This window comes from Schistocerca cancellata, chromosome 8 (genome assembly GCF_023864275.1).
Source record: "Schistocerca cancellata isolate TAMUIC-IGC-003103 chromosome 8, iqSchCanc2.1, whole genome shotgun sequence".
NCBI lineage: Eukaryota > Metazoa > Arthropoda > Insecta > Orthoptera > Acrididae > Schistocerca > Schistocerca cancellata.
Genome location: NC_064633.1, coordinates 178,915,065 through 178,939,872, shown reverse-complemented (window position 1 = coordinate 178,939,872; position 24,808 = coordinate 178,915,065). Strand labels below are relative to the sequence as shown.

Genomic DNA, 24,808 nt, shown 5'->3' with positions numbered 1-24,808 from the left:
ACACCATCACACAACATGTAATGAGCATTCTGGAGGACAGCGCTCAGTCGCATCACGGCAGTGACAAAGATCCGAGGACAGTTCATCAGCACTTCTGCAGGATATGCTTCAAAAGCACCCTGCCCAACGCATGAACAAAGTCCACCGAATCCAAAACACGCTGGAGATAATATGTTATTGCCACGGTGATCATATCATAGTAGTCGATGAGCGCCGTCGGTGTACTACTATTCCCACCGCGTCAGGTTTTGTCCAGTGACATCACTTGACGGCGGAACGCGTTGAAGCCATGCTGCAGAAATGCTGGTGTAAACCTTTAAGTTGGAGTTAAGAGGTGTCAGTAGCCGATACATCCGTATCCATGCCCGGCTGCAACGTTTGTGATGGGGATAATCTTTTTTTTTTTTTTCATCAGTCTACTGACTGGTTTGATGCGGCCCGCCACGAATTCCTTTCCTGTGCTAACCTCTTCGTCTCAGAGTAGCACTTGCAACCTACGTCCTCAATTATTTGCTTGACGTATTCCAATCTCTGTCTTCCTCTACAGTTTTTGCCCTCTACAGCTCCCTCTAGTACCATGGAAGTCATTCCCTCATGTCTTAGCAGATGTCCTATCATCCTGTCCCTTCTCCATATCAGTGTTTTCCACATATTCCTTTCCTCTCCGATTCTGCGTAGAACCTCCTCATTCCTTACCTTATCAGTCCACCTAATTTTCAACATTCGTCTGTAGCACCACATCTCAAATGCTTCGATTCTCTTCTGTTCCGGTTTTCCCACAGTCGCCGGCCGGTGTGGCCGAGCGGTTAAAGGCGCTACAGTCCGGAACCGCACGACCGCCACGGTCGCAGGTTCGAATCCTGCCTCGGGCATGGATGTGTGTGATGTCCTTAGGTTAGTTAGGTTTAAGTAGTTCTAAGTTCTAGGGGACTTATGACCACAGCAGTTGAGTCCCATAGTGTTCAGAGCCATATGAACCATTTTCCCACAGTCCATGTTTCACTACCATACAATGCTGTACTCCAGACGTACATCCTCAGAAATTTCTTCCTAAAATTAAGGCCGGTATTTGATATTAATAGACTTCTCTTGGCCAGAAATGCCTTTTTTGCCATAGCGAGTCTGTTTTTGATGTCCTCCTTGCTCCGTCCGTCATTGGTTATTTTACTGCCTTGGTAGCAAAATTCCTTAACTTCATTGACTTCGTGACCATCAATCCTGATGTTAAGTTTCTCGCTGTTCTCATTTCTACTACTTCTCATTACCTTCGTCTTTCTCCGATTTACTCTCAAACCATATTGTGTTCTCATTAGACTGTTCATTCCGTTCAGCAGATCATTTAATTCTTCTTCATTTTCACTCAAGATAGCAATGTCATCAGCGAATCGTATCATTGATATCCTTCCACCTTGTATTTTAATTCCACTCCTGAACCTTTCTTTTATTTCCATCATTGCTTCCTCGATGTACAGATTGAAGAGTAGGGGCGAAAGGCTACAGCCTTGTCTTACACCCTTCTTAATAAGAGCACTTCGTTCTTGATCGTCCACTCTTATTATTCCCTCTTGGTTGTTGTACATATTGTATATGACCCTTCTCTCCCTATAGCTTACCCCTACTTTTTTCAGAATCTCGAACAGCTTGCACCATTTTATATTGTCGAACGCTTTTTCCAGATCGACAAATCCTATGAAAGTGTCTTGATTTTTCTTTAGCCTTGCTTCCATTATTAGCCGTAACGTCAGAATTGCCTCTCTCGTCCCTTTACTTTTCCTAAGGCCTAACTGATCGTCACCTAGCGCATTCTCAATTTTCTTTTCCATTCTTCTGTATATTATTCTTGTAAGCAGCTTCGATGCATGAGCTGTTAAGCTGATTGTGCGATAATTCTCGCACTTGTCAGCTCTTGCCGTCTTCGGAATTGTGTGGATGATGCTTTTCCGAAAGTCAGATGGTATATCGCCAGACTCATATATTCCAGACACCAACGTGAATAGTCGTTTTGTTGCCACTTCTCCCAATGATTTTAGAAATTCTAATGGAATGTTATCTATCCCTTCTGCCTTATTTGACCGTAAGTCCTCCAAAGCTCTTTTAAACTCCGATTCTAATACTGGATCCCCTATCTCTTCTAAATCGACTCCTGTTTCTTCTTCCATCACATCAGACAAATCTTCACCCTCATAGAGGCTTTCAATGTATTCTTTCCACCAATCTGCTCTCTCCTCTGCATTTAACAGTGGAATTCCCGTTGCACTCTTAATGTTACCACCGTTGCTTTTAATGTCACCAAAGGTTGTTAGGACTTTCCTGTATGCTGAGTCTGTCCTTCCGACAATCATACCTTTTTCGATGTCTTCACATTTTTCCTGCATCCATTTCGTCTTAGCTTCCCTGCAATTCCTATTTATTTCATTCCTCAGTGACTTGTATTTCTGTATTCCTGATTTTTCCGGAACATGTTTGTACTTCCTCCTTTCATCAATCAACTGAAGTATTTCTTCTGTTACCCATGGTTTCTTCGCAGATACCCTCCACAAAATCAGGTGGAAGGAACACATTGGGGGACTTCAATTCGTGGAAAATAGCAGTCCATTGAGGAGCTGTGAGATCTTTAAATATATCCGACAAAACTATAACGGAAAATCATCTGGTCCCTGCGACTTATTCGATGCTCCCTTACAGAGAGCTTCTGCCATGTGATCGTCCGTGACCTCCACCAATAACACTCTTAGCATCCAGGATCCCGGTTAGGTTCTGGGTAACGTCGTGGATGGCTGCCAGAGAGTGTTCCACTTCTTCGTAGTGGTGGCACAAAGCCATTGGCAATGACTTTCGCGATGTCAGATGTCTATCATCCGGCACATCGAGGCGCATTTTGAAGTTCTCCGACTTCGTTGTTTCTCTCTGATATCGTAATGCATCGACAGCGGTTCCTCGCAGACCCGATTAAAATCTCTCACTTGGACTGCTGCCCGTTTCAGGTTGCGTCCCATTAGGGCAGTTATCATGGGTGCGCCCAGACAGTTACAACGTGCTGATCTTGTGAAGGTACCGAGCGAATTGGCGAAGTGGTTAGCACACTTGACTCGCATTCGGGAAGATTACAGGCATCCTCATTTAGGTTTTCCGTGATTCCCTAAATCGCTTAAGGTGAATGCCGGAATGGTTCCTTTGAAAGGAAACTGCCGACTTCCTTCCCCATACCTCCCTAATCCGAAGGTTCCGAGGATTATCACTGTTTGGTCCCCTCCCTGAAAATCAACCAACCAACCAACGGATCTTCTGAAGGCACTTGTATAGAGACCTCCCGTAGAGTTGTGAAATAGAAGTTCATCGTATTCCGTAGCCACGCCGACTGTTCCCGTCAGTATACCATGAATGCTCGACATAAAGCAGGCTTCACGCAAGCAATCCAGCCGTCATGAAGCTTTGGAGGATACATCGAAGAGACGTCGTTCACATATACAGGGTGTTTATTTATAGAAAAGTAACCTTTAATTGTGAAAAGGATAAATAATTTATAGAACTGGTTGATACAGCATTGAATGCAGTATATACTGAAGTTTTATTCTCGCCTAACATTATTAGTTGCCTATATTCCCGCTAGGTGGCATCTGCGAATGAGTTACTCTAGAGATCTTGTATAGGGAGAGAATGGCCAACCGGACGATACGGCGGCCATTTTTCTGCCAAACTGCGGGAGGGACTTTTGAATGGCCAGTAGTGGAGTAGTGGAGTACACACTCACCGAATCTAAAGCACAAGACAATATGCCGAAATGATTCATTAAGTTCCTTTGTTTATAAGAATAATGTATTATAATAATTTTCACACAGCCGATTTACAGGTCTGTTTTCAAATTTAACTATGTATATTGCAAGTTGTTTTATATGTAGTAAAAAGCAGAAACGACTTACTTCGCATAGATAAGAGTACTTGGTTGGTTTACACATGGCTCCTGTTTGCCCTGTTGACTGCGACTGCCCACTGCTTTTGTCTTTCTTCATTGCGTGGAAATGCTAACATGCAAAATCCACCTTCGCCTCTATTTGAACAACCAAATGCAGCACAATCTGGCATCGTTTACGAACGTCTGCACAACGAATTACAGATGTCACAAACAATACTGTACAATTACTAACGTGTTTACTTCAAACATGTAGGCCTACCGACTTCATCACAAAACGCTTCATTATTTCAACTCGTATTTAAGATCGCAAACGCTAATTACGTATAACAAGTCTCTCAATTATTCAAATACATTTTAATCGTTTCCAAAAGTCCTCTGAAATTCAACTCAAAAGCACGGCGAACATAGGAAGCGCGAGACACGTTTGGCGCCGTATTTCTGCCAAAGCTAATCAACCAATCACGGGCAACTTCACCTATGGCCACTCTCTCTGTATACAGGCTCTCTAAGTTATTCCAACAGTCATCATGGTGACTTATAACTGTGCAAAACATGCGCAATTTTGTTTGTAGTTTCATGAGTCCAAATTCGTTACTAAAATTCGGAGACAATTCAGACTCAGTATTGCAAGCCAACATCTCAAAGACATACTATTATTAACTGGTACGATCGTTTCACCAAAACTCGAAATTAAACACACAAGAGGCTGGGTGGCCCAGCAGTCTGTGACACAGCAACTGAACTAGTTGGGCAAACATGCATTCGTAGTCCGAGTAGATCAACGTGATGTGCCAGTGATATGCATATTTTATACTGCGGTCGCTATTACGGAAACGCCTCTTATTCAAACCCTACAAAATGGCACAGCTCCAAGCTTTAAGAAAAAGTAACAAATAAAAACGAATTGAGTTTTGTGCAGATATGCAGAATGAAGATAATTTTCTTAATAAAACTTCGTTCAGTGAAGAAGTCACCTTCCATACCTCCGGTACAGTTAATCGGCCTAATAATTGATAGGGGATGATTAGAAACCTCCTCACGTAATCTAACATGAACGGGACTCGCTTAAGATAAATGTTTTTGCGCTGTAAACGGCAACAAGATTCCTTCCTTTATTTCTTAGTCAAATGTAACCGGCATATCTACCTGGACACAATTGAACTTTATCTAATGCATCATGTACAGCAGGATACGAGCACAGAACTTATTTTCCAGCAAGGTGGCTCGACACCGCATTGTCATCGTCAAGTTGTCGCGTTTCTTTGTAGGAATGCGCCGACTTGGATTGGACGTGGTAGAACAACATCCTACCCACTAAGATCACCTGATTTAACCACCATTTTACCTGCGGCATTATCCTTAAGATCAGAGTGTTTGTCCCTCCGCTTCCGGGAAACATCGACGAGCTGCTACAACGAATAGCACAAGCAATTGCCACCATACATCAAGACTTGCTTCATAGGACTTGGCGGGACATTGGCTACAGTGGGACATTAGTCGTGTTACAAAAGCTAGGCACGCTGAAATTTGTAAATAAAACTTGAGGATATACCACGTTCAGCGAAGTATCGAACATTTCTGTAAATTATTTTTCTTTTACACAATTAAAGATTACCTTTGTATAGCTAATCTGTAAACACCCCGTATTCGATGTGTCTTCTACACTACTGGCCATTAAAATTGCTACACCAAGAAGAAATGCAGATGATGAACGGGTATTCATTGGACAAATATATTATACCAGAACTGACATGTGATTACATCTTCAGGCAATTTTGATGCATAGATCCTGAGAAATCAGTAACCAGAACAACCACCTCTGGCCATAATAACGGCCTTGATACGCCTGGGCATTGAGTCAAACAGAGGATGGCGTCTACAGGAACATCTGCCCATGCAGCTTCAACACAATACCACAGTTCATCAAGAGTAGTGACTGGCGTATTGTAACGAGCCAGTTGCTCAGCCACCATTGACCAGATGTTTTCAATTAGTGAGAAATCTGAAGAATGTGCTGGCCAGGGCAGCAGTCGAACATTTTCTGTATCCAGAAAGGCCCGTACAGGACCTGCAACATGCGGTCGTCCATTATCCTGCTGACATATAGGGTTTCGCAGTTTCGCAGATCTGAAATGTAACGTCCACTGTTCAAAGTGCCGTCAATGCGAACAAGAGGTGACGGAGACGTGTAACCAATGGCACCACGTACCATCACGCCGGCTGATACGCCAGTATGGCGATGACAAATACACGCTTCCAATGTGCGTTAACCGCGATGTCGCTAAACACGGATGAAACCATCATGATGCTGTAAACAGAACCTGGATTCACCCGAAAAAATGAAGTTTTGCCATTCGTGCACCCAGATTCGTCGTTGAGTACACCATCGCAGGCGGTCCTGTCTGTGATGCTGCGTCAAGGGTAACCGCAGCCATGGTCTCCGAGCTGATAGTCCATGCTGCTGCAAACGTCGTCAATCTGTATGTGCAGATGGTTGTTGTCTTGCAAACGTCCCCATCTGTTGACTCAGGGATCGATACGTGGCTGCACGATCCGTTACAGCCATGCGGATAAGACGTCTGTCATCTCGACTGCTAGTGGTACGAGGCCGTTGGGATCCACCACGTCGTTCCGTATTACCCTCCTGAACCCATCGGTTCCATATTCTGCTAATAGTCATTGGATCTCGACCAACGCGAGCAGCAATGTCGCGATACGATAAACCTCAATCGCGATAGGCTACAATCCGATCTTTATCAAAGTCGGAAATGTGATGGTACGCATTTCTGCTCCTTACACGAGGCATCACAACAACGTTCCACCAGGCAACGCCGGTCAACTGCTGTTTGTGTATGAGAAATCGGTTGGAAACTTTCCTCATGTCAGCACGTTGTGTGGATGCTCTGAAAAGCTAATCATTTGCATATCACAGCACCTTTTTCCTGTCGGTTAAAGTTCGCGTCTGTAACACGTCATCTTCGTGGTGTAGCAGTTTTAATGGCCAGTAGTGTATTAAACGTCTGCTCTTCTGGTACTGGAGGTGTACTATACGGTACGTCTCAAAGCTTTTCTGTCCAACTTAAACAGGTGATAGCGGGCCCACAAGAGTCTGTAATGAAATAGCGAACCAATGGTTGGAAATACATATTTCACACGTACGTTGTGTGACAACCGCATGCATCGCACCGGTAGTTTAACCAGTTGCCACACAAGCGTCACCGTTCCCGTGTGTCAGTTGTCCAATGCATTAGACAGCTCGTGATGTGTCCAAGTTGAGACGTGTTACTGTGCACAGCGGATGACTTAGTCAAAGGTGGAACGTTAACCGTCACGAGATTTGTCAGACATGCATTTAGTGTGTGGTGCTGCAGGATGTAGTGCTTATTAGGCAGCGCGAATGAACAGAGCACGCTGTCCCAACAAGACCTTTATCTCCATGGATTTCAACGTTCTAGCAACAGAGAGCCAGCCAACGCTCGCACCAAAGACGTGACTGAATATAAGACATTGAGGAGGTGGTGCTGCTAGCCGACCTCCCAGCAAAAATCACACATCAACTTGCTTGAAAGGGACACTTCGAGAGATACAGTGTGGAGAGCACTGGTGGAACAGGTATTACACAATTATCATAAGTAAATAAGTGTAAGTACTAGGACCCACAGATTTTCAGTCCCACATGCACTTCTGTCGATGGATTATCCACCGCAGTATTATAATGCTGGACTTTGTTCAGTTCGTATTGTTAACAGATGAAGCTTCGTTCAACTGTGATGATGTTTTCAACAGTTTCAACAGCCATGTCTCGAGTGAGGACAATCCCCACGCCACCCATATCGGTGGCCACCAGCAACTATTCTCTGTCAACATATGGGTGGGCATTGGACCAGGTCCTCTAATTGGACCTTACTACTGCCTCCTCGTTTGACTGGTCCACGTTACTGGTGTGCCTGTGAGATGTGCTGACACAGTTCTTAGAGGCTGCAAACATTGTTGTACGCGAAAGGACGTGGTGCCAACCCGACGTTGCATTAGTCCACTTCGATGTTAATGTTCGCGAGCACATGAACAAAACGTATCCTCATCATTGGAATGGGAGGGGAGGTTCTGTCCCATGGCCAGCGCCATCGACGGATCTCACTCCTCTGCGCTTTTTCCTCTGGGGTTCCGTCAAGGCGTTGGCCTATGAAACCCCTGTGGAATCTGATGCATGAAGATAAGCTTACCAGGTTTCAAGCTGCCTGTCTCCATGTAAAACAGACACCATGAATCTTTGAGAGAATGCAGCAGCACTGCAGGTGCCGTTGCCACGCATGCATTGACACTGGCCGTCGTCACTTTGAAATATTGCAATGAGCTACGTTGTTGTTATGCAGTGTACGCTGTGTATGTCCACAATACAATAAATACGCATATCCAATCATCGGCTCCCTATCTCAACATAATATATTGTGGACCAGGTGTCACCTGTTTTAATTTCACCCAAAAGACTTGCAACATCTTATATTCGTCTTACAAGTCCCTCGTCTCGAAGCGCAAGTCGCCGAAGTGGTGTCAAATCAAAAAACTTGCACCCGGCGAACGGTCTACCCGACGGGAGGCCCTAGTCACATGACATTTTTCCTTAGTGCCTCGACAGCATTTGTGGGACTATGTGTGGCGTAAAGTCGATCGATACGACTATCTCAGTGACTTATAAAATACACTAAAGGAAAAAAATGCAACACAAAAAACATTAGTCTAGAGTAATGAAATTTCGGCAATACATTTGTCTAGGCAATATATTTAATTGATTAACGTTGCAACATCACAGACCATTGTCAGGGTGAGATAGGCCATTGCAAATGTGAAATGGTGGCACGTTAATAACCGGTGTAACAGCCAGAATGTTGAATTAAATCATGGAAACGAGCGTTCATTGTGTTAAATAGATATTTGTGGGATGGAGTTCCATGCCTGTTGCACACGGCCGGTCAATACAGTGACGGTTAATCTTGTTTTTGGATGGCGCCGGATTTGTCATCCGATGATTTCCCATGTGTGCTCGATTGGAGACATATCTGATGATCGAACCGACCGAGGCAACATGTCGACATTATTTGGAGCCTGTTGGGTTACAAAAGCGATATTTGGCCGAGAGTTATCCTGTTGAAAAACATCCCCTTGAATCCTGTTCGTGAATGGCAGCACAAGAGGTCGAATCACCAGATTAAAGTTTAGATTTTCAGTCAGTGTGCGTGAGATAACCACGAGAGTGCTCCTTCTGTCATACAAAATCACATCCCAGACCTTAACTCCAGGTGTAGGTCCAGAGTGCCTAGCACGAAGACAGATTGGTTGAAGGCCATCAACTGGCGCCCTCCGAACTAACACAAGCCGTCTCCGCGATCGAAAGATCGAGTTCTCATCTGAAAACACAACAGACATTCACCCTAACCTCCAATGAACTCTCGCTTGACACCACTGAAGTAGCAAATAGCGGTTGTTTGGGGTCAGTGGAATGCACGCTACATTGCACCTGGCTCGTAGCAGTCCTGGAAATAACCGATTTCTAATAGTTCGTTTTATCAGTGTGGTGTCAACTGCTGCTCAAAATGCTGCTGCATATGCAGTATGATTCGACCGAGCCATGCGCCGAACACGATAGTCTTCCTGCAATACCAGAGTAGGAACACCCAGCTTGCATGCATGTATGTGCGAGAAAACATTGCATCGTAATTCAGAATAACACTGGCACTGCAGTGTCGTACTACGAGGCAGATCCTCAGTGTGCTATCTCTCACGACAGCACATGAAAGTTCGAATGTCCTCGTACTGGTGAATGCCAACTCGACGGTTCATTTCTCGTCCTCACAAGTGTTCTTGCCCTAAAGGCGCAATGTGAACACAGTCTTAGCTTTAAATGACCTATCGATAGATGTTGGTAGGCGGAAAAGGCGCTGTACGCGTCAATATCTTGCAGTGATAGGTGTATTGAGAATGTTTGTTTCCATTAAATAAACGCTAACCAAGAAAATAATGAAAGTATTGCAATCCTTTTTTGGGCAGTTTAGTTCGAAGACACGATATCAGGCAACTGTCGTTAGCCAAATTCTCTATATACAGGAAAGGGTTCACAGGAATGCCCGAAGCCAGGTTACTGGAGTTATTAGGATTGTTCATCTCGTAAACAAGTAAAAAACAGAATATTATGTCATCAGCAACGATCAGGCAAGATCAAGGGGTTCACTCCAACCTTTGATGGTGGGAGACCAATTGAACGAAAGGTTCAGAATCAAGGCCGGCTATAGAAGAGGGAGGTGATACGGGTGGCTGGGGGATTTCATTAACAAAATATAGTGTCTTACCGGAAGTTATCTACTGAATTTGAAAACAGATGACGAATGAAGCGCTGGATTTAGTCACTTCGGTGCATCTTTCAAAATAGCAGATCTTGCTAGTGGCAGTGTTGTGAACTTAATTTCTACCATGCGCCTAAAAAACTTGAAAGGTACCTACGTCAGCTTGAAAGCCCCTACAGAAGTGAAAAGTTTTATAATAAATAGATAAAGATAAATGCCAGTATGTAAAACATTTTGTAACAAATTAATAAAGAATAAGTAAAATTTGGACCGTGCTTGTTTCACTTCTGTTTCAGTGTCCCGTCCTATACCTGGCTTTGGTGATAAAGACGTATTTACGTCAGAAATATGTATGGGTAAGTGCAATATGTGAAAATAACACATCATGGATGAACGACTTTGTGAAAAAGGTTGACTGTGCCCAAAACGCTAGAAATCGGAATGGGAGGGGGGGAGGGGTTTGGAGGTGGAGCTCAAAATTTTGCAGGAGCCTATCAAATCCCTGGAGCCGATCCTGGCTAGAATCTAAATACCTAGGAACAACTTGCACCGGGGATGCATCCTACTACACAAAAAATGGCTCTGAGCACTATGTGACTTAACTTCTGAGGTTATCAGTCGCCTAGAACTTAGAACTAATTAAACCTAACTAACCTAAGGACATCACACACATCCATGCCCGATGCAGGATTCGAACCTGCGACCGTAGCGGTCGCTCGGTTCCAGACTGTAGCGCCTAGAACCGCACGGCTACTCCGGCCGGCTACTACACAGACATCAGTGATGGAATCAGCCGCCTAGCCGAGAACCACCTACTTTTCAGAGATACTTGAAACTGTAGATATACGTGCTTTGAATCAAACGCTATCTTTGTACAGAAGTATGGCATGTAGTACCGCATCGTCGCTAAGAAGTGACCCATAAGAATTATTAATGATCTGAATATTTAGACGTTCAAAACCTCCTAACCGCTTTCCTACTGCAATCTTCATTGTTGCTTATAGATATCATTGGATTGCTACAGCGACCAATTTAAAGTCTGTTGCAGGCTTCGGACCGCATATTTTCTATTCTGTGAAACTTCGTTGAATCAGGTTTCCAGATTCGTTTTGCTTACTTGTTCCTCCAGGAAATCGCATCAGTTTTTCGAAACTCTAAGTATTTTTGTTGTATACCGTCATGTATATTCCGTGTAACCTACTCACGTTATAGTTACAAGTACTTGCGGAGTGGTACACCTGACTATTTCATTCATAATTTAGTAATCTGCAGGAAGCGAAACATTTGGAAGTACTTCACTAAAGATACTATAAATCTCTATCATTGCCTCATTTGATTCGGTCCCTAATTTTCCACTGTCTCACGGTTGCAATAATATATATATTTTTAATACTGTTTTTAATACACGTAGTAAAGCGTAGTAGGTGTTCTGAAAATGCAATTTTAGTATGTCCGATCGGATTCAACGTTGTAGGCTATAGATTCTACGAAGATTAAAATTTGCTTCACTCACTCATTTTCAGTGACACGTGTTTGTTGGTGGTGTGGTTGGACAAAATAAAAAAAAAGTCTCTAAGCACTATGGGACTTAATATCTGAGGTCGTCAGTCCCTAGACTTAGAACTACTTAAACTTAACTAACCTAAGGACACCACACACATCCATGCCCGAGGCAGAATTCGAACCTGCGGCCGTAGCAACAGCGAGGTTCCGGACCGAAGCGCCTAGAACCTCTCGGCCACAGCGGCAGCCAGGCTAGACAATAGTCTATATCGCGTCCATTAATTCCCATTAACGAACATGTTCCAGTCATTAACAAGTACTAGCGAAGTATGTTTGCATAATTCTATCACAAATAAATCTGAATATTTTCGTACTCATGTTTTATCCAACATGTACAAACAGCGGTTGGACAAGACAATATGACACCTCTTGTGTCAATACACAATTTCCGAGGTGTGTTTTCTGACTTAACGCACTGACATTGTCTTTTACTTCCTTCGGCACATTCGATGTGACTCACTGATTTGGGGAAAACTTCCTCAGTTGAACACGACAGCAAAACAAAAACTATACACTGAAATAGGCACAGGAAACCATTAAAGAATACGCTGTTTCTAACAGGAAGACTGCTTCCAAGAAGAAAATACTGGGTTTAACATGCATTTAGGGAAAGCAGTGCGACCGGGAACAGTGTGACAGGAATTACAATATTGTTATTTAACAAAAAAACCTTCATAGTGGAAGTACTATTCTAAATACGCTGAAAGCAAAGAAGAGCATTCAGTAGTGAGTCGAGCATGAACCTTGAGTATGACAAATGCAAACATGGAATTGTATCTGCTGTGCCTAATTCTACTTTATTACAAGGCGCAATGTTCCAAGGAAGTCAGAAGCTGACAGGTGTGAATACGAGTATTACTTAACCATCTGTTCAAAAATCTCGGTTGGAATGTACTGATATGAGTTAATTAAAGAGGAATGAAAAGTCTTATAAGAGCCGACAACTGGGGAGGTCGGTTGGGTTGCGGAGAAATGTAGAAACACGCGAGACAGTACTCACCCTACGGCTTATCTTATAAGACAGAGTTGAAGAAAGCAAACCTATGTTTACAGCGTCGGTATATTACGCCAAAGCGTGTGGCATTGCTGAGCGAAATGCGGGCTTTGAAATTGTGAAAGTAGCGGAGATTAAATTCAGGGAGCTAAAGTTTGTTTGCAACTTCTATAGAAACCAGGTAGCAGTTATCAGGATCAAATGACAAGAAAGCATCGGATGAGGAAGTGCGAGTTAGAATAGTCATCTGTCCCTGGTGTTACTCGATCTGTGCACTGTGCATGCAGTAAAAGAGAGCTTAGAGATATTTAGAAAGGGTATTAATGTGTAGAGAAAAGAATTAAGAAAACTGAGCTTCACGATGAGACTGCAATTCTGTGAGAGATGGCAAGTGATTCGTACCATAAGCTCAACGGAACTGGTAGTGTCTTTAAAAGGGATTGTAAGATGAATACCATAAATAGTAAAACAATGTGTAATGTAGTGTAGTCGACCAGGCAATGCTGAAGAAATTACGTTACGACGTCCGACACCAATAACTGGCAGTAGCGTAATTGTAAAGATAATACCTGTGGAGGGGTAATGGAGAGGAAGGTATTCCAGAAAAAGAAAACTTCGTCAGCTTCAAACGAAAACTTAAATGTCATAAGTCTTTTTCTGAAGGTATTTATCTGGTGTGTAGTCATGTACGAAAGTGGAAAGTGGGCAATAAACAATTCAAACAAGAAGACAACAGAAGGTTGAGAAATGCAGTGCTGCAGAAGAAAGCTAAACATTATACACGGTCCTCTGAAATTAACGTGATCACCGACTACGCTCGACGTTAGCGTGCAGTAACTCACAGGCCGCAGGTGGCAGCACTGAAAGCAGATGGTACATAAACCGTGTCGGGTGAATGGAGAAAACAGTGCATTCGTTCTCGTAATGCGGAAACGGAGCTATTTATCCAAGTGCAAAAGGGCATGATGATCGGTTTAAGGGCCAAGGGTGGGAGCGTTTCCGAAACGGCTAGGTTTTCAAGCCGTTGGCGTGCCGCATTGCACGTGGTGCCGAGAGCATGACAAAATGGCGCTCTCAAAAAACCAGCCACGAGATGACTGTTGTCCAACATGCGCCATACATGACAGTGGCGAACGACGGCTGCAGAGACGTTTACGGGAGGATATGCGTGAAACTGTTGGCAACCAACCGCCCAGATGTACCAACGGGCTACCAACCGTGTCTTCTCCACGTCCGTTCAGAGAAAGCTGCTGCATATTGGCCTCTGCAGCAAGTACCACGTTCATGCATCCTTACTGATCGCTGTTCATCGGTTGCGAAAGCTGGAATCTGCATACTAGTATCACAGTTGGACGTCCACTGAGTGGGGACAGGTGGGCGTTTCAGATGAATCACGTTTTATGCTCTGTCACACGGATGGCAGTTGACGTGTACGGCGTGAAACTTCTGAAAACAAAAGGTCCAGGCTGAAGGAGGGAACGTTGTGGTGTGGGGAATGTTTCCGTGGCATTCACTGCAAGGGATTCTGGTCATAGATAAAGCACACCAATGGCAAGACGCAATCAGTACCTTCACTGGCGATAACAACGGTGAAGTCACTGACGACAGTGCCACTAATGTAGAGTTATTAAACACGGTTTTCCGAAACTCCTTCACTGAAGAAGGCGAAGTAAATATTCCTGGATTCCAATCAAAAACAACTGCCAAGATGAGAAACATAGAAGTAGATATCCTCGGAGTAACGAAGCAGCTTAAATCACTTAATAAAGACAAGGCCTCCTGTTCAGATTGTATACCAGTCAGGATCCTCTCAGAGTATGCTGATAAAATAGCTGCATATTTAGCAATTAAATACAACCACTCACTCACAGAAAGATCCGTACCTAAAGACTGGAAAATTGCTCAAGTCACACCAATACCCAAAAAGGGAAGTAGGAGTAATCTGCTGAATTACAGGCCTATATCACTAACGTTGATTTCCAGTAGGGTTTTGGAACATATACTGTATTCGAACGTTGTGAAATACCTCGAAGAAAACGATTTATTGACACATAGTCAGCACGGTTTCAGAAAATATAGTTCTTGTGAAACACAAATAGCTCTTTATACTCGCGAAGTAATAAGTGCTATCGGCATGGGATGTCAAATCGGTTCTGTATTTTTAGATTTCCAGAAGGCTTTCGTCACCTTTCCTCACAAGCGTCTTCTAACCAAACTGCGTGCCTACGGAGTATTGCCTCAGTTGTGTGACTGGATTCGTGATTTCCTGTCAGGAAGGTCACAGTTTGTAGTAACAGACGGAAAATCATCGAGTAAAGCAGAAGTAATACCTGGCGTTCCCCAAGGAAGTGTTATAGGCCCTCCATTGTTCCCGATCTATATTAACGACATAGGAGACAATCCGAGCAGCTGTCTTAGATTCTTTGCAGATGATGGTGTCATTTACCGTCTTGAAAAATCATCAGATGATCAAAACGACTTGCAAAATGATTTAGATAAGATATCTGTATGGTTCGAAAACTGGTCATTGGCCCTGAATAAAGAAAAGTGTGAAGTTAATCACATGAGTACTAAAAGAAATCCGCTAAATTTAGATTACGCGGTAAGTCACACAAACATGAATCCTGTAAATTCAAATAAATACCTTGGGATTACAATTAAAAATAACCTAAACTGGAAGGATCACATAGATAATGTTGTAGGTAGAGCAAGCCAAAGAGTGCGATTCATTGACAGAACACTTGAAAGGTGCAACAGGTCTACTAAAGAGACTGCTTACACCACGCTTGTCCGCCATATTCTGGAGTATCGCTGTGCGGTGTGGGATCCGCATCAGGTGGGTTGACGGATGACATCGAAAAAGTGCAAAGAAGCGTATCTCGTTCTTTACTATCTGAAATAGGGGAGATAGTGGCACAGGCATGATACGTGAATTGGAGTGGCAATCATTAAAACAAAGGCGTTTTTCGTTGCAACGGGAACTTGTCATGAAATTTCAAGCACCAGTTTTCTCCTCCGATTGCGAAAACATTCTCTTGGCACCCACCTACATAGGGAGACATGATCATCACGATAAAACAAGAGAAATCAGGCCTCGCACAGAATAATTTAAGTGCTCGTTTTTCCCGAGTGCCGTTCGAGAGTGGAACGGTAGAGAGACAGCTTGAAGATGGTTCAGTGAACCCTCTGCCGTGCACTTTATTGTGAATAGCAGAGTAATCACGTAGATGTAGATGTAGATAACCCCGTCATGCAGGAAAGCACAATGTATCAACACAAGTATGCATCCGTCCTTGTGGGCCTCGTCTACCGTTAAACACAACTATTTTTCCTCGGCACGATGGCATCTACCAGCAGGACAATGCAACGTGTCACACAGCTCGCGTGGTACGTGCATGGTTCGAAGAGCACCACGCTATGTTTATTGTACTCCAACGCGAGAATCTGTGGGGCGAGCCTGATCGGGCTGTTCGCGCCGTGCATCCTCAACCTAGCGCAGCTGGCCACGCCACTGGAGTTGTCATGGCTTCACATCCCTGGTGGTACCTTCCAGGACCTCACTGACTCTCCTCTTGCACGTGTCACAGCGATTAGTGCTGCAAAAGGTGGTTATCCAGGCTTTTGAGTGGTGATCACATTAATGTGACTGGACAGTGTATGAGTACGTCGGATAGCCGATGATGAGTAACTAAATCGAACTGTGGAGGAAATACAACTACGGCACCTCTTAACTAAAAGGACGAGAATGTTGATAGGACTCCTCATGAGGCATCAAGAAATTGTTAATTGAATAATGAAGGAAAATGTGTGGAGAGGGGCGGTCACAACTGTTAGAAGCAAGGCAAGCAAGCAAGCAAAGAGGTTCAAATGGGCGTCGATGTCAGTAGTAATTCTGAGGAGAAGAGGCGTTTGCAGGCTAGATTAACGTGGTGACCTGCGTTGAACCAATCATCAGACTGAAGTCTATGACACCAACCCGATATAACGAACGCTGGCGTGTGCAGTCAAGGCTGCGGACTATGTACAAAGAAACGTGGATGATGGTTTATGATTTGGAAAGTTTCGTGGTGGTGTTGTATGGGTCCTATCATTACACGGGAACGAAAGGTATTTGCGCTATAGCCAACATATTCTTCGCGAGAGAAATCAGCACCCCTGTTGATATTTAAATTTCAGTCACAGTTCCACATCCGAACACAGTTTCTCACGTGTATCAGCGATAGAGAGAACAAGGGTAGCTGACACAAGTACGTAAAACTGAAGATGGGCGAGGGAACCCGAAACTACTCATACTGTAAGCAATTTGTAACCGAAACTGAAAAACAATTAATGCAAATTTGATTTGGAAAGATAACTGGTTTAGGCTGTGGAACTGTATTATGGGATCATCCTGTGGCAAAGATATTGCTCTCAACATAGAAATTTTTCTTGTACTTGAGAACACCTGCTGGAAATACCTAAGACTTTTTTTTTAGTTTGCGTGAAACAGCACATCATCCGTGTACTCCAAAAATACCAAATTTTGTAGGTATCTGGATCATTGTAATCTGTAATTCAGAGCTAGAGGTCGCGAAAGTGCACCACTATACCTCAAGGAAATCGGAAAGCTCATTTACTACTCATGGTAGAGCATGTCATTGTTTGAACTCGTAAGTGCTTCTGGAATGCTGACGTTCAGTTTAGTACCTATTTCAGATATGTATGCAGAGGCACCACGTACAGGAATCAGCTTGTCTTGTAAATATGTATACACAAGGTATGTAAATATTGTACATTATTTTATACATCGTAAATGTTTCTGACACGAATAAAACATAAATAAGCATGGCATTAGACATAATGCTGGAGGTACGTGCGCCTCTGCCAAAGGCCATTTATTCTGCTTCAGTTGCCAAAGCTTATTAGACACCTCATTAATTAGTTCTACCCTATACCTAGCAAAAGTTATTGGTTAGATTGCATCGCTTTCTGCTTGTCTTCGCCAGGTACCGATATTCCTCTTAGTTTTACTCCTTATCCTGGAGGGCACGGAGGGCCACGGTAGTATTTTAGATTCTTTTCATCTAAATTCCAGTGACTTTCAAGGGGAAACCAATTTAAATTGTACGACACTGTCTGACTGTACAGCTAAATTTGGCATAGAATGAAATATGACCATCCACATACAAGTACAGAGATATATGTTGTCAACTTATTTTATCAAGGTCAGCAGACATGCAGAAAAACTAGTGGGTAACATATGCCGAACAATAATGAAATATTGAGGAATCTCACCGTAGTAGACGTCCTGAAGAGCGGCGTGTCGGTTGGCGTTCGCTCCGATCCTCCAACTATAGAGCAGCACCACCAGGATGGAGATGTTCTGCAAAAGGAGTGGCCTTTTCAGAGTATGTCCAAAACCGGCTACTTGGTTACGATTATTCATCCTACCAGAAACACATAGTAAATATTATTTCATAGTTTACTAAAATGTAATAAAAGACCGCAAGTTGAAACAGGATACTGTTTTAGCCTAGAAACGAGCCGCAATCTCTCCACCGTGATGATGTAGCCTCTTCCCAGAAACACAGCACAGAGTGTGTTACCACATATCGATACAACCTCACGGGTGTTGCGAAGTTGACAATAGAATAGCAAGTTTGCGTTAGACACTGACAGCAGTCGCATAGGATGTGGCGGACCCAGTGGTCCGCACCTGCTGAGCCATGCCTCCAGAGGCTGTAGATTATGAGCGCCCTCTGCCACCGGAATATAGGACGGCCGGCGGCAGCCGCTCCATACATTTGCACTTGGAGCCTCATCGCTACGAAACCATCACTTCTGCTTAGTACGTGAAACTCATCCTAATTGCTACTATACAAGCTAAATTCGAATCTTTGCGGTATTTTTGTTATGGGAATTCGTATCCTTGGTGAAATACAAGTTAAGTAAATCCTCGTGTTACAATGTTAACTTATTCGGTAATCATTTCTGCTTCTGTTTGTTTTCCTACGACAACAGCTGCCGCACCACTCTGCAGCCCATCTCTGCTCACCATTATGTACGAAGCCATACACAACACATATGGTGAGAAGTACTCATACCTACATGTGGTAGTCAATTCTAGTTGCTTTCTCCATGTTCTGTTGTCTTTTTAATCGTTCCTTTCGGTTGCTTGTCTCTTTGTCCCCTTTGTTTGCCTTCCTTCTGCTCGTTATGTTTTAGATTTCATGGTAACTTCTTTTGCACCCCTCACTTTCTTTCTTTGTCCTTAATTGTCTTTTTTGTGCGTTGTTTAATTAATCATGGCTACGGCGCCCCAATCACCTGCTGCGCTGCCTGCAATTGGCCTGTCTCAGTTCGTTCAGTTTCAGAGTCAACAAATGGCGCAATTGCTTCAAGTGATAAAGCTCTTCATAACGGCGGAGATGGCTTCACACAAGACGCCGAACCCAACGGCAGCGTCACCGCCAAAACCGCCTATGTATGCGCCCCCATTTCGTGAGTTTGTCGAGGCGGAGGAAGACTGGACAGAGTACCTCGCACACTTCAGTAGACACGTCGCAGTGCATCACATACAAGGTGTTGACAAACATTCTTCTTTATTAGGCAAAGAAGCCTCGCAGCCAGCTTTTAGACAGCGGCATGGCCGGCCACAGCCAGAGCGCTCGCCTAAAAACTTGTTACGTCCCAAACAAGGTGTGAAGTCCTATCCTCGCTGTAATGCGACACATGATCACCGATATTGCCTCTCGCATCAAGTGACTTGCTTTTTTTGGAGCATACGGGCACATATGCAGTCTGTGTGCTTATAGAAGCGTAATGCAGCCCCTTCTGCCACTCCTTGAGGCAAATCTAAGTCACAAATCGTGTGAAGTGTGTTTGAAAAACGCCACAGTGTCATTAGTGCAAACGAACAGTGTAATAGCCGTTCAGGAAAGACTCCCAACTCATCTGCAGTACTGCGTAAAGATGACAAACATTTCGCGTCCTTTACTAATACTGCTTCGTTTGCAACTTATCACTGGAGCTCCAGACTTCGCTCAACCGTAGCATTTACGAACTGCTTGGCAAACCTAAGTTGTGCACATCACGTCACACGCTGACGGCATATAACAACCAATACATTCCTGTCTTAGGGAATTGTAGGCTTCATGTAACTTTCCGACATCTGATGAAGATAGTGACATTTACAGTGCTTTACTACCGAGACAGAACTAATGTTTTTGGTTTTGATTTGTTTAGGTTAAACATTCAGGACAACGTACTTTCTGTTTCTTACTTTGATACTCGGGGCAGTGCTTCTAAGTTATGGGCAGAATTTCAGGATTTGTTTCCGGAGGCTACAGGCAAAGCTTCGTTTTGTTAGACCTCGACCTGTTCTTAGGCTCAGGAACTCACTGCTTTGCAAGATAGCGGCCTCGAAGCAGTCTTTACTGCCAATCAGTGAGTGTACCCTCTTATTATTCTAAAGGAGCCGTCCTGCAGGATCCGTCTGTGCGCCTATTTCCAGAAAACTGTTACCCTTTGCCGCATCTGGAAGAACTGTTGGATCTGGGTCTCTTCAAATTTTTGACATTCCCATTTCGCAGCGCTTCTACACCCGCTGTATTTCAGCACATTCTGGAGCAGCTCACTGCAAAAGCTACATTTTTCTAAAATAATGTAGATGACACTGTCGTCGCAGGTAACACTCAAAATGACCGCGTTAGGAATCTTCGCTCTCTGTTTCAAGTGTTGTCTGCAGCAGGTCTCAAACGTAACAGAGAAAAATGTTTGTGTTTGTTTTTCAGACTGAACTTGGTTACTTAGGATATGTCATTAATAACCAGGGTGTTCACCCATTGCAATTATATTTGCTTGTTATCCGTGACCTTCCACCCCACCTAATGAGCGGAATTTTCAGTCTGTGTTAAGGAAGCTCACGTATTACGTCCGATAGACGGGGTGATTATAATTAAAGTTAAACTTCCAAAACGGTGTAGAAATAACACCACTGGTCAGAATGGCGTCAAATTGCAATGGAATATTATCGGAAAAGGGAAAAAAGTATGTCAGAAGAAGAAAAAGGATCAATATATGGCGCTGTACATGTCAGACGACATAAGTGAAAATACCTGTCGTTCGCGCGACCCATTGAAGTTGGTGTAAACACGCCGTGTACACGGCTTTTCCTTCTTCCGCTTCTGTGACGTTGCCATGAGTGTCTCAATGCAGGATCGCGCTCTTCCTCAAATTTGTGTCAAATCTTATGGGACTTAACTGCTAAGGTCATCAGTCCCTAAGCTTACACACTACTTAACCTAAATTATCTTAATGACAAACACACACACCCATGCCCGAGGGAGGACTCGAACCTCCGCCGGGACCAGCCGCACAGTCCATGACTGTAGCGCCTCAGACCGCTCGCGCTCTTCTTGTAAAGCTGTATAACAAGAATGATGACTGTGCACACGTCTCTGTCGAAGTTCCGGACTATGAAGGGTTTGAAAAAAGGCGTTAGACCGATGACTGCTGTGGCTCCGAAGATAATGATTTGGAAATTCGAAAAGACAGGTTGTTTTGGTGTGCAACCTGGTAGTGGGAGGATACGATTTGATTCGACGTCAGTGGAAGCAGTGGCCACAGCAATGCAGGAGGAGACGAGTGGTGGTGTGAAAACGTGTAGTGCACGAGAATTACCCGAACATTCAACATACCCGTGAGCACAGTGTGTCAAATCCAACGAAACATCCTTCTTTGCTATCCATTCAAAGTTACCCATGTGCACGAGTTGCTTCCTCTGGACCTGCCAACAAGAGAGACCTTTGCTTTAAAATTTCTTGCTCGCATGAAAGTGGACAATGATTGGCCGTGGAAGATTTTGTGGACAGACAAAGCCCTCGTCCATATGACAGGATATTTCAATACACAAAGATGTCGAATATGGGCAACGGAAAATTCAGACGCAAATTAGCCACTACCACTTCATCCTGAAAAGGTCACTGTGTAGTGCGGATTTACGGCATTATTTATCATATGGCTATATTTTTTTGGAAGAGACATGTGCTTCTGGTCCTGTTACCTGTTACCTGGTAAGCGGTATGAGTGTCCTTTGTGCAGCCACGTCATCAGCTCTCCAACAGCGTGGATGTGTGGATGGGATCATTTTTATGCAAGATGGCGCACCCCCGCAAAGTTCAAATCGAGTTAAGCTGCGGCTGAAGCGCCAATTCGAAAATACTAGAACTATCACCCGCCATTTCCCTACACCATGGCTGTCCCGTTCTCCTGATCTTAATCCGTGTGACGTCTGGCTGTGGGACTATCTGAAAGATGTGTTCAGTGTTCCGATTGCAAACATAGCTGCATTCAAGTCACGCGTTGCGCAACACATTCTGAACGTGACCCCGGAAACACTTAAATCAGTTGTGGAACATGCTGTTTCTCGATTTCAACTTGCTGCAGAAAACGGTGGACAGCGTATTGAACATGTTTTGCGCAATTTTCACGGAAATTAATAATCCAATTTGATTTTAACTGATGCTTTTTATGCGGTTTTTGGCCTCAGGACAATTAAAAACCAATTTTTCCCATTCGATGTGATATGACCTTGCCGTGGTGGAAGGGCTTACGCAACTAACAGTATCACATCTGTACACCCGTGCATACTTAGCAGTACAGTTAGTTTAACGTCAGACTTACACCTGACGCATTGTTGTACGATTCATTTGTCATTTGTAGTCGACCGATATTAAATTATGATGGTTACAGCGCCATCTACTGCTACATTTTGTAACTATTAGTTTTCTTCTGCCATACGTTTTCCCCCTTGTCCGACGTCATTCTGACCAGTGGTGTTATTTGTACAGTGGTTTGAAAGTTTAATTATCCCCAGCCCCGTTGAGGTCGCTGCTCCCTTGCTCCTTTGCACAGGAAGGACGCTCCTTTTGTTTGTTCTCGGAAATCTCAGTCTGCTGCCAGAAGTTGAAAGATGCTTTGCTTAGTGATAGATGCACTGTTCATTTTGATCCAACCAATCCTGTGGCTTTGGGTGCGGATGCTTCTGCTTACGGCATCGGTGCAGTATGTCGAATAAATTTGGTCCTGTTGACAAGCTGATTGCCTTTGCTTCGATGTTATTGAACCAAGCTCAGTGAAGTTATCCGCAAATTGGAAAGGAGGCTCTCACTATTCTCTGTGGTTTCAATAAGTTTCACCAGTATCTTTATCGAAGAAAATTCTCGTTGGTGATTGACGATAAATCTCTACAATCTTTGTTTAGCCCTTCTCAGTCAGTACCAACTCGCACAGCGCAGAATCTGTGATAGTGGGTTCTTCCTTTCTCAAATAACAAATATTGATTGCGCATTGGATCACTTCTGAGGATGCCAACGCAGATGATCTTTATCGTGTCTATACTGGCACAGATTCCGCATTCACCTCGTCTCCTTCTTCATGTTGCTTCATTGGTGCAAAAGATACAAATCCTTTGCAAGACTTTCCGCAAACTGCCCAGGCCACAGCAGCAGATCATGATTTGCAGATTCTGTTGCATTACGTCCACACTATCTAGCCACTTTCAGCCACACAGATTCGTAGCTCGGTAGTAGTCGTTGTTCACCAAGGTGTCATTTTGCTTTGCACCGAAAACGACCAGTCACCGCATTGTGGCTCACCAGTCTCTACAGCTTTATGTGCTTCGCTTGCTACACCCGAGGCCACTGGGGCGTCGTCGCTGCAAGCAGATGGTGCGATGACACTTGGCGGAAACTGGATACGGAAACTGAACAGTAGACTCCTCAGAGCCGAGCCTGTGCGGCACATCAATCAGCCCTGCCTCAGCAGGTCTTTGCGTGGCCCAAACTTCAGGCACATAGCCAACGTGTGCCCTCGAGTTTTGGGGCCATTACTGGAACACATGTTGGATCATCGTCGCTGACGCTTTCGGGAAATTTCGCTTCACGGTTCCAACATATTCTACTATGGATAGTTGCACAGTTCAGGCCCTGTCATCGATCATTTGCCTCGAGGGATTCCTTAAACGACTGTGAGTGACAACGGACCGCAGTAATCTTCGGGATTCCCCCACCTCCGTTTGCTGCTTCGCCTCTGGATGTGGGTGCACGCCCTCTGCCCAGTTTTTCGTCTGGTGCTCACGGGCGGGCTTCCATTGCCGGGGTGCAGCCGGAAGCTCGGCACCGGCTCAGATTCGGCTTCCATTTCCTCATCGCCACCTCCACTGCACTCGCCCCCATCGTCGTTCGCTCATCTCCACTACACGACGACGATGAGATGAGATATATGAAGGTCGTTCAATAAGTAATGTCCCATTTTTTTAAAGCCATTAATATACATAGACAAATGTCCCTGTTAGTGGTTTACATTTGATGTTTGTACTGTGCGTCGGTGAAGTTTAGAACCGTTCTGATGTATGGCAGAGCAGTAGTACAGCGTCAAAATGGCGTCTACATACGACTCACGACACAAGCAGCACCTCTGTTATTGAATTCTTGTGCGCAGAAAATGCTACCGTGGTGAACGTCCATAAACGTTTGTGTGGAGTGTATGGCGATGCTGCAGTTCATAGGAGTACAGTTGGTTGATGGGAAAATAAATTTACAGCCTCAGGAAATGCAGAAACAGAGCTCCATGATCAGACACGTTCGGGGCGTCTTGGCACAGCCGCTGTTCCAGACGTGCTGCATCATGCACACTCGATTATTCGTGCTGACCGGAGCATCACAACTCGACAATGGCTCTACAGTTGTCGGTCAGCGTTGGAAGTGCATCTTCAATGATGGAGACAGTCGGATATTCAAAGAGGTGCTCACGATGGGTTCCACGAATGCTCACAGCCGATCACAAGATTCACAGACTGGCCATTTCGTCTGAATTGTAGGAGCGTTTTGAGATTAAAGGAGAGGCCTTTCTGTAGCGGATCGTTACAGGGGATGAAAGCTGGGTGCATCACTTTGTGCCGGAAACAAAAAGGCCGTCCATGGAGGGGCATCATCCTCATTCACCACAAAATAAAAGATT

At 44.2% G+C, this 24,808-nt stretch overlaps 1 protein-coding gene across 2 annotated transcripts in view; it reads right to left on the bottom strand.

Annotated features, from left to right (window-relative positions):
* LOC126095172 (uncharacterized) overlaps positions 1 to 24,808 on the bottom strand; it is a 1,128,014-nt gene that overhangs the window by 276,787 nt on the left and 826,419 nt on the right. For both annotated transcript variants that reach the window (XM_049909900.1, XM_049909901.1), the window contains exon 4: positions 18,083 to 18,170. In XM_049909900.1, the coding sequence (XP_049765857.1) occupies positions 18,083 to 18,170 (88 nt within the window). The remainder of the gene's footprint in view (positions 1 to 18,082; positions 18,171 to 24,808) is intronic.